Genomic DNA, 11,774 nt, shown 5'->3' on the forward strand with positions numbered 1-11,774 from the left:
GGACCCATCGGTGGGTCCGTCGGGTTCTAGGGGTTAAGAGCAATCATGATCTTGATTTGGCCCAAAACGAAAATGAGTTTGACACCCCTGGTTTAAATGTTGCTGGTTAAGAAGAGAAAAAGGTGCAGGCTACTGTGCGCACCGCTTACATCTTCCTCCTGGTCGTATCCACGGTCTGCCGGAGTTTCTCCAGCGCCTCCCCCACCCTCGCAGAGTTCTGAATCAGGGACAGGTTCTGCTCCGTCAGCTCTGACATCAGGTCCAGTAGCTGCTGGGGATCGGTGAAGTAAAGCTCTGGCTTATCCTGAATGGTGGAGGGACGTCAAAGGTGAAAACTGCAGATAAAACACTCCAAAGGTAAGATGTTCTGGTGAGGGGAAACTGACCTCTAAACTGTCAGAATCCGGTGAACAGGTTTTCTTTCTGAAATATGTAAAGACAAAGTTTTAAATGAATACGTTTCATAAATCATTCCCAATTTCCTACCACAAGAGGGAGCTGCACACAAGAAAACGAGTGTCCAGAATTCACCTGTTATCGTTGTAAATTTGGGTAATGTTAAACATATCTACAGATACAATGCAGTGTGTTAAACTTACAGCCAATATTTAATAAATATAAGTGTAGTTAAATAAAAGGTTAAATAAAATCTGATTTAAGATTCTGTTGCTCCACAATAAGCAAAAGTAAATTTGTCCCACTTTTACTTGCCAGTGCAATTTGCTAACGTTTCACCAATTTATTGCAGAAATCATTTTCCAGCCAATAACACTCAGGACACATGCCAGTGTTTGATCAGTTATTCTGTAATTTAACAAACTTCAGCGTATCTAAGGCCAACTTACATTTTAAAAACCCATCTAAGACATTTTAAAGCCTTCATGTTAGCCACATGAATTTAAGACTTTTTTAAAACACTCTTTAAGGACACGAACACATCTGGCTGTGTGCAACAGTAAAAACTTAAATACATCCATTGAGTGTTACATGGAAAATATGAACAAATTAAGATGTCCTGGTGTATAGCACAGAGGGCAGATGGTTAGAAGTGTGTGTAAGTGCTCTTGCAGTGTGTCACTTTGAGCAGAGGACAACCTGGTCGCTCTGACAGGGGGAAGCTTCCTCTCCAAACCTGCGGATAGGCAAACAGGAAACACACGAATAAATGATTGCTTTTAACCAGCAAAATGCATCTCGCGAGCAGAAACGATTAAATTAGCAATCAACTCTAGAGCAACACTAAATTGTTATTCCAAATACCCGTCTCAGTAGGTTCCACTTCCTGTCCGTCATTCTTTTCGGACGACGTTTTAGCCTTTGAGTCTTTGCTCTTCTTCTCATCCTGCCACTCTGGAGGAGAAAGTCTGAACAGGAAGTCTTTGTACTTCAGGTAGTCTGTCAGAGCGTCTTCATACTTCTCTAGTTCACTATGAAATAGTGATAATAATAATAATTAAAAAAGCACAACACAGATATCTAGTTGCAGTTTTGTCACCTCTCGGATACTTCCGCGCTCTGAATAATGTCATATAACGTACAAGTGTTTGTACTCTAAGGACTTTTTCATATTTCGCCACTTCATAACCACAAGCTAGACATCTAAAAAGTGTGTGGTGGATTCGTGTTTCCCCACCTTAAGGCTGTTTGTTTTGTTTTGTTGTTTTTATTCACACAAGAACAAAACTAACACTGTTCATGCTTTATTTGAGCAGAGGAAGAGAAGCAGGTCAGAGGTGAAGTATCAAAATGTGACTGCTACCTTTGAATGGTCCTCATTTCAGCGGTCAGCTTCTTGATTACGGCATTCTTCTCCTGTTTTGATTTTTCCTCCCGTTCAAAACTGAAAGCATACAGATGCGTGTGTTAGTTAGAGCGATATCCTAAAACAACATCCTGTTGTCCCAAAGTGAAGACGTTCACGGTTACACCCACAGAGCTCTGGCTTCCACTGACTTCCTCTCATTCTCCCTGAGGAACTCTTCAAACTTTTGGTTGTCCCTTTCAATGAGCTTCTCAAATTGCTTCAACTTTCTTTCCTCTTTTGCAACGGCCTTCTCCATCTTCAGGATCTCAGACCGTTTAGTCATCAGAGACAACTAAAAAAAAAACCCCAAAAGATAAGGAGGACATATTACAACCTGCCTCTATTATGCTCTTGGAATTCGGAGAATCTGTTTTCTGTAAGTAAAGCCATAACCTTTGATTCTCTTGTCTCGTTTATAGGAAACATTTCAAGGCAAACCTGAAGCCTTCTTGAGATTTCACTGTTTACTTTAGAATGTTCCCTTAATTAAAACTAAAATAGGAATGGTTTCTGTTTGGCGCCAGGATTAGACAGACTCCGACTGCGAGTCCAAATCCTTTTCCACCGTCTAAAACAATTCACCTCCAAGACTGCTTGTTGCCGTTCCATGAGGAGTAATTCATGTCTGCTTTCTTTTGTGAGTTTCTCTGTTGAGAGAGGAAAACATGACAGCTGAGTTCTGCACGACGTCACAAATGGCATTTTTGACAAATGTGGACAAATTTGTCGACACCCACAGTAAAATGCATAACGAGCTCCTTAACAAAGACCTGAGAGGTGAATCTTTGACCACTTCTCTTGACATCTCTTGATTCCCCCAGTCACATATCCTTATGAATGTTTTTGTTTTTCTGCCATGCCTTCTCGAGCGGAAGAAAAATAGCTAAAAAGCACTTCAGTCACATGTGGGGGGTTCCACAAGGGTCTATCTTGTTTAACGTCCACACGCTCCAACTAGCTCTACATTACCACATCGCCAGGTAACCGTGAACCCATTAAAGCACTCAGAATTTGCTTTGAACAAATCAATGCATAACTTTCTTCTGCTAAACTGAACGAAGTCGTTATTTTTGGACCTAATGAGAAACGATCAATAGCTTCCAGCTATAAGAGCCAGAAGCTACTGATCAGGAATTAAATCTGATCAGTAGTAATGATGGACTCAAACCTTTCAGAAACATTTCAGGAGTTAAAACTTGAACTGATGTCCCAGCAAGATCTTGGCTAGGCACCAAAACACATTACAGCTCTGCTGTTGTTGGTTCAGGTCTAGAATCAGAACCAAACATGGAGTTTTTCTGCTCCTCTAATCTGGAACAAACTTCCAGAAAACTCTCAAACAACCAGAACACTTGAGTTCCTTTAAATCAAAACCTATTAGTTTAGAATTGCTTCTGGTTAATAATAACTGGAACATCTTCAATTTTAGTCCATATTCCCACTTTTTCCCCCCCTTCATTATGACATTGCTGTGTAACGTTTTATGCTATTATCATAAAAAGCACTTTGAATTGCCCAGTGGCTGAAATGTGACGATGACAAACAAGATTTACATTTATCATATAACTGAGTCGTTACATTGCTAGTGTTCCAGTAATCGCGCCACAGTTTGTTGTTTTGTTAGAAACAAACGTTTCATGACGTGGAATTTTTTTCCACTGAATAAAACTCAGAATTTTCCTCAAATTTTCCGTGAAAGATTACGCTACCACCATAAAAGAAATACTTTTCTTTTTAAGGCTCTTTACACAATTTTATCACAGTCATCAAGAGATACGCCCACAACTGATTAACATTGTATAAAAGCTGAACTTCTCCACCCTTTCCTTGCGCTACCTTCTTTCGCTGTGGTGATTTTCAGCTTGTGTGTGCTCCGCGTTTGTTTAGGGAAAGCTGCTTTACTCCTGATTTGCTTCAGACTTTTCTTCTTCTCGCTTTCCTCCTCCCCCTCCTCCTCCAGTTCTCCCACCAGCTCATTCTTCAGCTTGGCCAGCGCTCTCGCAGCGTGGGTTGCCTTTTCTTCAATTGGCAGCGCCAGAAATTTTCGCATCTCCTGAGCACCAAAGAAAATAAATTAAAAAATTAAAAAATACGGTTTAGGGGGAGAGAAGCTTGACTTCGACACGACTAAATCAATTTTTTTGCCGCAAACGTGGAAGTGCAGGAGCACTGCAGAGAAGGGGGAAAGTTACAATTTGTGACGAAGCACACACAGACCTCTCTACGGTTTGCCGTTTCCTCTGCAGTCAGCGCAAAAACGGTCTTGTTGTTTGGCACTTTATATGGGCTCTGCTGTGGCCTCCTCCTCCTCATTTCTGCACACAGGAATGAAGAAAAAAAAAAGAATACATATGCTAATAGGAGTTTAATTATCTCACTTTTTTTCGCTGGAGATTTGTTATTTTATACCTGCTTTTTGTAATTTGGCAGCAACATCAGCCTCTGATACCAAACCCCTGTCTGCTCCGTCAGCTGAAAACACAAATGTTGCAACGGTACAGTGGGTGTGCTGGTATACTCTAAGTGTGAATGCTTAGCATCCTACCAGAAACATACAGGGATGCGGTGAAGACATTTTTATTTCTGTTGTCCAGAGCCAAACCAGATCACCCTTTAATTCTGCCGTAAAAAAAAGACACATAAGACAAAAGATAGAAAAATCAAAGGTCAAGTATTGGTATTAATCAAAGCATTATTGAGATTGTTTTGTATTGATGTTTGTATAAATTTTTCTTTAAATTTACAAATTTAAAGAAAAACTTATTTGCTGTTTTTGGGTTGCAAAGCGGATGGATGCCTGATAAGTATAACTTTACTTCATGTTATGTGTTTGATGTAGCAAAGCTCATATTTAAATATTTTCATCTTAAATCTAAAAAGTAACTCTCACTGTGGCTCACTCAAATCCCATGGGCTTTGAGATATTGTTTCCTGAATGATAAATGAGTCAATGATTTTATTTCTCATCCATTCTTAAATTTCCAAATAATTTTTATTAACAGGTCTATCTTTATTCAGGCCGAGGTGAAAGCTGAACTTGGTTTTCCCTAAAATGTTTGTTAACCACAAGTAAACCTCGATTAATTCATTATGGCAATCAATTTTCACATGTTTCCCCCCCTAAAAAACACTGTTGGAAAACTTTAAATCAATTATATGACTAGAATATTCAAATGTGACAAAAAGCAAAACAGAAAAAAAATCAAATAGCTAGCCATTTGAAGTAGGTTTATACCGTTTCTTGCCTAAAACAAATTAGAAAACAGCTGACAGTGCAAGATAAATACAGGCTTTGCCAGGCTAGCCTAAATTAAGCTTAAATTTCTCTCTTTTTCCTGAAGAACAAACAGAAAAATTTTGCTGTTCAAGATTAAGAACACGTCTTACGCTTGATGGAAATAACAAAAAGTCATCCTGCCACGTGAACGGGTTGGTTTTAATGACTTAAAAACCGAAGAATTCACCTACCTTGAAGATTCTAGAAGGACTTGTGTTCTGTTGGCATGGCAACCGGTGCCTTTGCGGTCTCTTTCGTATAATTCTGTCAACTACTTCCGTGTTTTCTGTGACTTCAGAACAAGACAAACCAAATGGAATAAGCTTGTTAAATAAAACCTTATCATTATTATTATTACTTACAAACAAGAAAAAAAATGCTTTAAATCCCTGATATAAACGTTCATAATTTGAAAAATACTGCTAAACTTTTAGCTTGTTACGTTTCTTTTTTTGGATAACAAAAAAAAGGGGAAAAAAGTGTTTAGGAAAAAAGCTGTTTGCTTGTGAAGTCAGACGAAAATAAATGTCTCTCGATAAAAACCAACAAGAAGAAGCTGCTCTTCTGCATATATTGATGAAAGCTACTTCAAACACTACTTTAATTTGTTGTTAATAAATAGAAAACCCACCATAACGCTGCTCCTAAGCAAAGAAACAAAAAAGAGAAGAAATTCAACACCAAGATCGAGTTGTAAGACAGACTTTGTGTACCGTTGTCATAGCAACTGCTGCCTTTTCAGTCCCTCGGGACTTTTTGCCAATTACCTCCATGTTTTCTGCAGCTCTAAAACTGTCAAGTAAAAGTCTAACAAAGTTAATTGAACGAACTTGTAAAAACACCGTCCTCTTGGTGCCATTTCTTTAAAATACAGCAATTAGAAATGTAAACTTTGAAGCTCGCCATTTGAGGACCACGGTCTCTCCACTAGATGGCAGCCAACCATTACATTCAAACTGCAGCAAAACTTAAAATAATCTCCTCGGTGTGTACAGAGTCACTGTTTTCAGGCACATTCCAGATTAAAAACCTCGTTGCTACCAGGACACACGGGCATGTTCTTTATATAAGCAGAATCTGAAACAGTTCTCGCTTCCTTCAAAGTGTTGATCACCAACACTTGTCTTAGTCTATGCTGTGTGCCAGTGAATATACTTAGAACACCATACTGTATATTGCATCCCACGCATCCACACATGACCCCGCGCATCTCTGCTCAACATAGCAGCCCACGCACTACAGTTACTTGTAGGAAATCCCGCTGTCAGATTGTCGGGTTAAAGTATCACTCAGTCACTCACACACACACACATGCACACACACACACACACACACACACACACACACACACACAAACAATTGGGTGAGCGATTGCTCACGCACCAGCACAAGGCCATGTTGTTGTGTAAGAAAACATTCATATGTAGGAAAGTGAATCTGAAGATTCCCTTCACACATTTTTTTTTCTTTTTTAGGACAGTGAAATTCAACAATGTTGTGCTTTTGAATACCTTTTATCAGCAGGCTATTTTTCCAGCACTATCATTATTCTGCAATAAAGATAAACAATTGATAATCTACGGAAATGACATAAATGCAGCTGGCGTCTTTTACAGCAATGCGTCAGCTGTTTGAGGATTACAGATTGTTCTTCCTCTGCTCATGGATATTTGGGATTATATAAGATGTAAACAATCAGCCATGATATGCTTTTCTTTAAGCAATTATCTGCCTGCCAACTCTTGTAATATAAAAAAAAAAAACACGCTGAAATGACAGGACAGGAGAAACAGAAGAATGGATTACTCAAGTTGCATATTTTCTCTGGTTCAGCTCAAGAGTCAATTACAAATTATCAGGTTTTGGCACGTTCCCCTCCCCATACCCTCCTCACCAGGACCGGGTCTTGCACTCGGTTAAAGGCGGGCTGAAGAGAGAAGAATAAATCTGATCTGCTGTCACGAAACAAACATGAGAGCCGAGTCAGAGCTGCCATGCTGTCAGGCAGCTGTTGAGGCAGACTGAGCTGCTTGAGATTTTCAAACTCAGACAGCATTCGTAGAGCAGCAGCAGCACTGTTTGTCATATACGCATAGAAAGCTTCTCCTTCCATAACCAACAGCTACTGGTTTCATTTTGATCACACTATGTAACCACAACCACTGTGTGAAAACCTCCATTTGAAAAAGAAATCAAACAATGATGGCTAATAACCTTAATGTAGCTTTGCTACCTGTATACGGTACGCATTATGGAAGACAAAAAGGGCAAAACTTTTTCTAACAAAATTTGTCTTTATAAGAATGTTCCAAATAATCCCATAATCTTATGAAATCCTGCTAATATCATGTAACCAACAGAGATTACAGGCGTTGTTTTTTTTTCTTCCATTACATTAATGCAGTCATATGATTTGCTTGTCTGTATTTTGGAGTGAAAGATTTCTTGCCAGAAACTTGTACAAATGATGGAGGAGCATCCATCACCTGTGGCTCAACATTTTTTTTATGTGATATGGGATTTAAATAGTTGGTACCACTTTACAATAAGTCTCTGCTTACAGATGTCTAATAAATAGTTCATATATGTTATTAATTCATCTCTAAACACTTTATAAATCACAAACTGTTTGTAATTAAAGGTGAGAAGTTCAATTATAAATCCTTTCTGGAGATAACCCCATTAAAAACTTGTAAGCATATATTTTTTTTAGCATATAGCATCCTTTTCATTCTTAATGCATAATAAATAGTTATTAATGATTTATAAAGTGTTTATAGCTGAATGGCTAACATATCTACAAACTATTTATTAGCCATCTATGAAAATGTAAAGTGGTACCAAATATTTAAAGGAGCAACCCAATCAGGCATTTTTCTCACTAAAAAAATATAAACTTATATTTACAGCTACATAACAAATAATGTAAGATTTCAGAGAATACAAATGTTTTAAAAGGATTACATAAGACACCCCCCCCCAGCTCTTCTGCTTAGTTTGTATTTGGGTCAGTGACATCACAAAAGGTACAAGCAGCAAGCTAATACACTGACCTTTGACAAATTTTGACGTGAACTCTGAAGAATTTAAGATGCACTTGAGTTCCGAAATGTTTCACGAGAAATTGAACCTGAATTTGGTCTATTTGACCTTTGAACTTTAGCTGGTACAAAGCAGTTTATATTCCTGGTTTCCATGTGTATTCTCCACTCGTACAATGAGTAAATCCAGTGCTAAGCTTGTGGAAAAACTAAATAGCTAAGTCGTTTGTGCATGCAGCCTGAACTCAGACTTCTTTAACATATTTGTGCATCTTCTGCATTTCTTAAACCACTTCCTTGTGTTTTGTTGATGCCTAACGTTACAGAAATCCATGCAGCTGAAATGTCTTGCTGTGGTCATAACAACAAAACACAAAACAACACAGTTCTGAAGGTGTAATCTGATCAAAACCATTCAAACAATGAGGAAAAAGCAACAAACAACAGGACAGACCCGTGGTTTTTCAGCCTTTGCCTTATGTGATGTCATCAGTCACATGTGCTTGTGGCAGCTTGCTTTTGTTGATCTTCATCAAATAACAACCTACCAAAAAAATGACATGTTGTTTTATAGGTGACTAACTCTTTCTAAAGTCAGTTATAATGATTTCACAGACCAGACTGGATTACAACTTTAATTTACTTTTACAAAAAAAATAATCCTTGACGGAGATTTTACTTTGTCTTTGCTGGGGTTTTTTTTTCTGCCTTTTCAGAAAAAATGATTTTGTCATATTTGAAGCGCAGCTAAAATCGCTGTTATATCATAGCGACTTTGCTGTTGGAGAGATCCAAATATAATTTGTTTCCATTTTTACATTGTATGGTACGGTGTGTGTGCATGTGTGCAGGTGCTTGTGTGTGCGTGTGTGTGTGTGTGTGTGCGCGCGCGCTCAATGTCAATTCCATCATGTGTGTGACTTTTTCTTCACCTGTAAGTCATCATGCATGTGACAAAGTGGGAACGTGAGGGGTTAAATTAGATTTAAATAACGTAGTGTCAATCTTCAGGAATGAAATTAACAATAAGGAGAACACAAGATAAAACCATCTTGTGTGTGAATACCAGCGAGAAAATATTATTTTCTTTCTAAAAGCAGCTGCTGTGTGACTTCAGAAAGCCTGTCATTTCTGCCTCTTTGGCTGTCAAAGCCCACGCCTTCTCTAACACTGATAACATAGTTATATTTATTTATTTTTTTTTACTTCTGCCTCTTTTGTGTTCACATTTCGATTTCGGTTTCCAATAATAATCCGGTCATTTGTAAGCGTTTAACACAACGCGGAGGGGCCATTATTAGCAAATCCTCGGAACGTAATGAACACACTCGATTGATTATATTTGGTGTTCTGATTATCCCTGCCTGAACTCTCGAACAATCCATTTAATTGAATGAATTATTGCACTGTGAATTGGGACTTCGGAAACACTCTTTTCTAAATATAGGAGACAGTGAAGCATGCCTAATGCTGGTTTACAGAGTATAATTATTCGGTCGGGAAGCCGAGTGGAGCTCCGGCTTGACACAAAGCGCAGAAATCGAGACATAATTCAAATCCTCCACGTCTGTCTGTCTGTCCATCGGCGGAGCCAGTTCAGTTTATTTGCCTTGCGAGGCAGGTCTATTAACATTTTTTTAAGTATTAACATTTTTAATTAGCCCCTTCTAGTAATGCAGAAACAACCTGGATGAGAAACAATTTGGTTAAAAGCTTTAAGAAGCATGTGAAAGATGTCGATTTAAAAAAAGAAAAAAAAATTCCGTAAGACCGAGTTCATTATTTTTCTATCTTCTGATGACTGGCACCGCTAAGTCACAAAGAATATTACCTCTGCTTCCTTTTTTTTTTTTTTTTTCCAGTTTTCGAGGACAAAATGTAGAGTCTACTCAAAAAAGTAGAACCGGAAAAGGAAATTACCGAAACAAACAAGCTGAGTGGGTCCTAAGTGGCGCGAGGCCAGCAAACAGGTTTTCAATCATCCTCTCTGAACGGCCCGCCGGTTGGGCTATTTAAGATAATGGGACCGGACAAACCGCGTTAAGTCTGTAAAAGTAAAGCAAAGCCAGGAAGTGAGAAGGTATTTACATCCACTGTACTGAAAGACAACATAGCCATTTCTCACTGTGACGTGAAATCAGGGTAAGCATTCTTATTAGGACTACTAAAATCGTGTATGTTGGCTAAATGATAGGAATAGCAAGATGTAAAATAGCTTTAGAGAAATTTCGTGATTTTGTTTTTATTTCGCAGTTAGCTTACAGTCCCTGCCACACTTACAAAATCAAACAAATTTTGTGTTAGTTGGTGTTCGAGTAGAATTTTAGCAGCACAAACACAGCACAATCAATGTAAATCAATTTTGTTAATGTGTTGGGGGAAGGGACAGGTTGATTTCTCATTACCTCTGGAAACTTTCTTTAAAAAAAAAAGCTTAAAAAAAATGACAACGGCACAAATGGAAATTTTTGCAGCACAAAAGTAAAAGGTTGATTGACACCATATTTCATTGGCTTTTGTAAACATGGACTGACATTTGACGACCTCTGGAAACATTTATTAATATTTTTAAAATGATGCCGCCACAAATGATTGCTGCACAAATGTTTGACACAAATTTTGTTTTAATTTGAAGAAGGTAAGGTGCCGGGGGTTCAACTTCACTCAGGTAGCGAACCCTTATTTGACAATCTCTTTAAAAGGATTAAAAAAAAAAAAGTCAAGAAGAGAATGGTTTCTTTTGGTAAAAAAGAACACTCACTTCTGCTCAAAAATTTAGTTTACCACTCTGTCGCCATGACAACCGAACATGAACTGTTGGACTGACTTCACTGACTTTGGAGCTGCTATAGCGTTTGTGCAGGCATCAAAAAAATACAAGAGTTGATCCTTTCTCTCTCAAATGTTGTTTGTTTTCCACAGAAACTACTGAAGTGTTTCACTCTGGACAAGAAAGATATTATTTTGGTTCATTATACAATATGGTGAATAAATCATTAAATTGCAAAATTAGATTCAACTATGTTATTAAAAAACATTATGATTTCTTGTCACAAAACAGACAAAAAAAGAGGTTAATACAACTCTCATTGTGGTTTTTCTTCTTGAGAGTAAACACTTGTTCTGATTAATTTTTTTTGCACGTCCGATGAACGTGTGAATGATCTACCAGCTGGATATTTGGGTGGAGGGGAACAATTTTCGGCTTGGTCCCAGCAGATTTAATCCAGGCGTAATTAAAAACTCGTTAGCAGACACAGGCCTGGTCTTGTCCGGGCGAAAACAAATGCACTCTGGAAATTGGCAGCAAAAAAAAGGCTTAAAAAGAAGCAGAGACACGAGTAATAATAATAATAATCAAACTTTTAAAATGAAAGGAAATGTGAAATTTCAGTAGCATTGTTTAAGCCGCTCTTGTGACTGTTCCAGTTTTCTGCTATTATTAGACACTAATAAAAATCGCTGACTGTTGTTGCTTCCAAATAAAAAACGTATTAAGTCTCATTCTGAAGCAGTTTCATGAAAGTTTAAAGGCTGTAAATGTCAACCAGCCCCTCCCACTTTTACTAAACCAAAATTACCTATAAACTTTCATTAATATTTTCAAAAGCCAAAGCAGCACAAACAAAATATTTTTGCTGCACAAACCAGC

At 38.0% G+C, this 11,774-nt stretch overlaps 1 protein-coding gene across 4 annotated transcripts in view; it reads right to left on the minus strand.

Annotated features, from left to right (window-relative positions):
- LOC103149305 (cilia- and flagella-associated protein 100) overlaps positions 1–5,792 on the minus strand; it is a 24,746-nt gene extending 18,954 nt beyond the window's left edge. For 2 of the 4 annotated variants that reach the window (XM_016679816.1, XM_016679817.1), the window contains exons 1-13: positions 5,713–5,792; positions 5,269–5,373; positions 4,361–4,423; positions 4,214–4,276; positions 4,022–4,119; positions 3,641–3,857; positions 2,387–2,451; positions 1,933–2,096; positions 1,760–1,840; positions 1,261–1,427; positions 1,096–1,132; positions 387–423; positions 150–304 (exon numbers count right to left, since the gene is read on the minus strand). In XM_016679816.1, coding sequence (XP_016535302.1) covers positions 150–304; positions 387–423; positions 1,096–1,132; positions 1,261–1,427; positions 1,760–1,840; positions 1,933–2,096; positions 2,387–2,451; positions 3,641–3,857; positions 4,022–4,119; positions 4,214–4,276; positions 4,361–4,379 — 1,103 coding nt within the window. In that variant the 5' untranslated portion in view covers positions 4,380–4,423; positions 5,269–5,373; positions 5,713–5,792. Of the gene's footprint in view, positions 1–149; positions 305–386; positions 424–1,095; positions 1,133–1,260; positions 1,428–1,759; positions 1,841–1,932; positions 2,097–2,386; positions 2,452–3,640; positions 3,858–4,021; positions 4,120–4,213; positions 4,277–4,349; positions 4,424–5,268; positions 5,374–5,712 lie in introns of all 4 variants that reach the window. The other 2 variants (XM_016679818.1, XM_016679819.1) reach the window with 2 other exon arrangements.
- Between the last annotated feature and the right edge of the window lie 5,982 nt (positions 5,793–11,774).

The sequence above is a fragment of the Poecilia formosa genome, unplaced genomic scaffold (assembly GCF_000485575.1).
Source record: "Poecilia formosa unplaced genomic scaffold, Poecilia_formosa-5.1.2 Scaffold221, whole genome shotgun sequence".
NCBI classification, from domain to species: Eukaryota; Metazoa; Chordata; class Actinopteri; order Cyprinodontiformes; family Poeciliidae; genus Poecilia; species Poecilia formosa.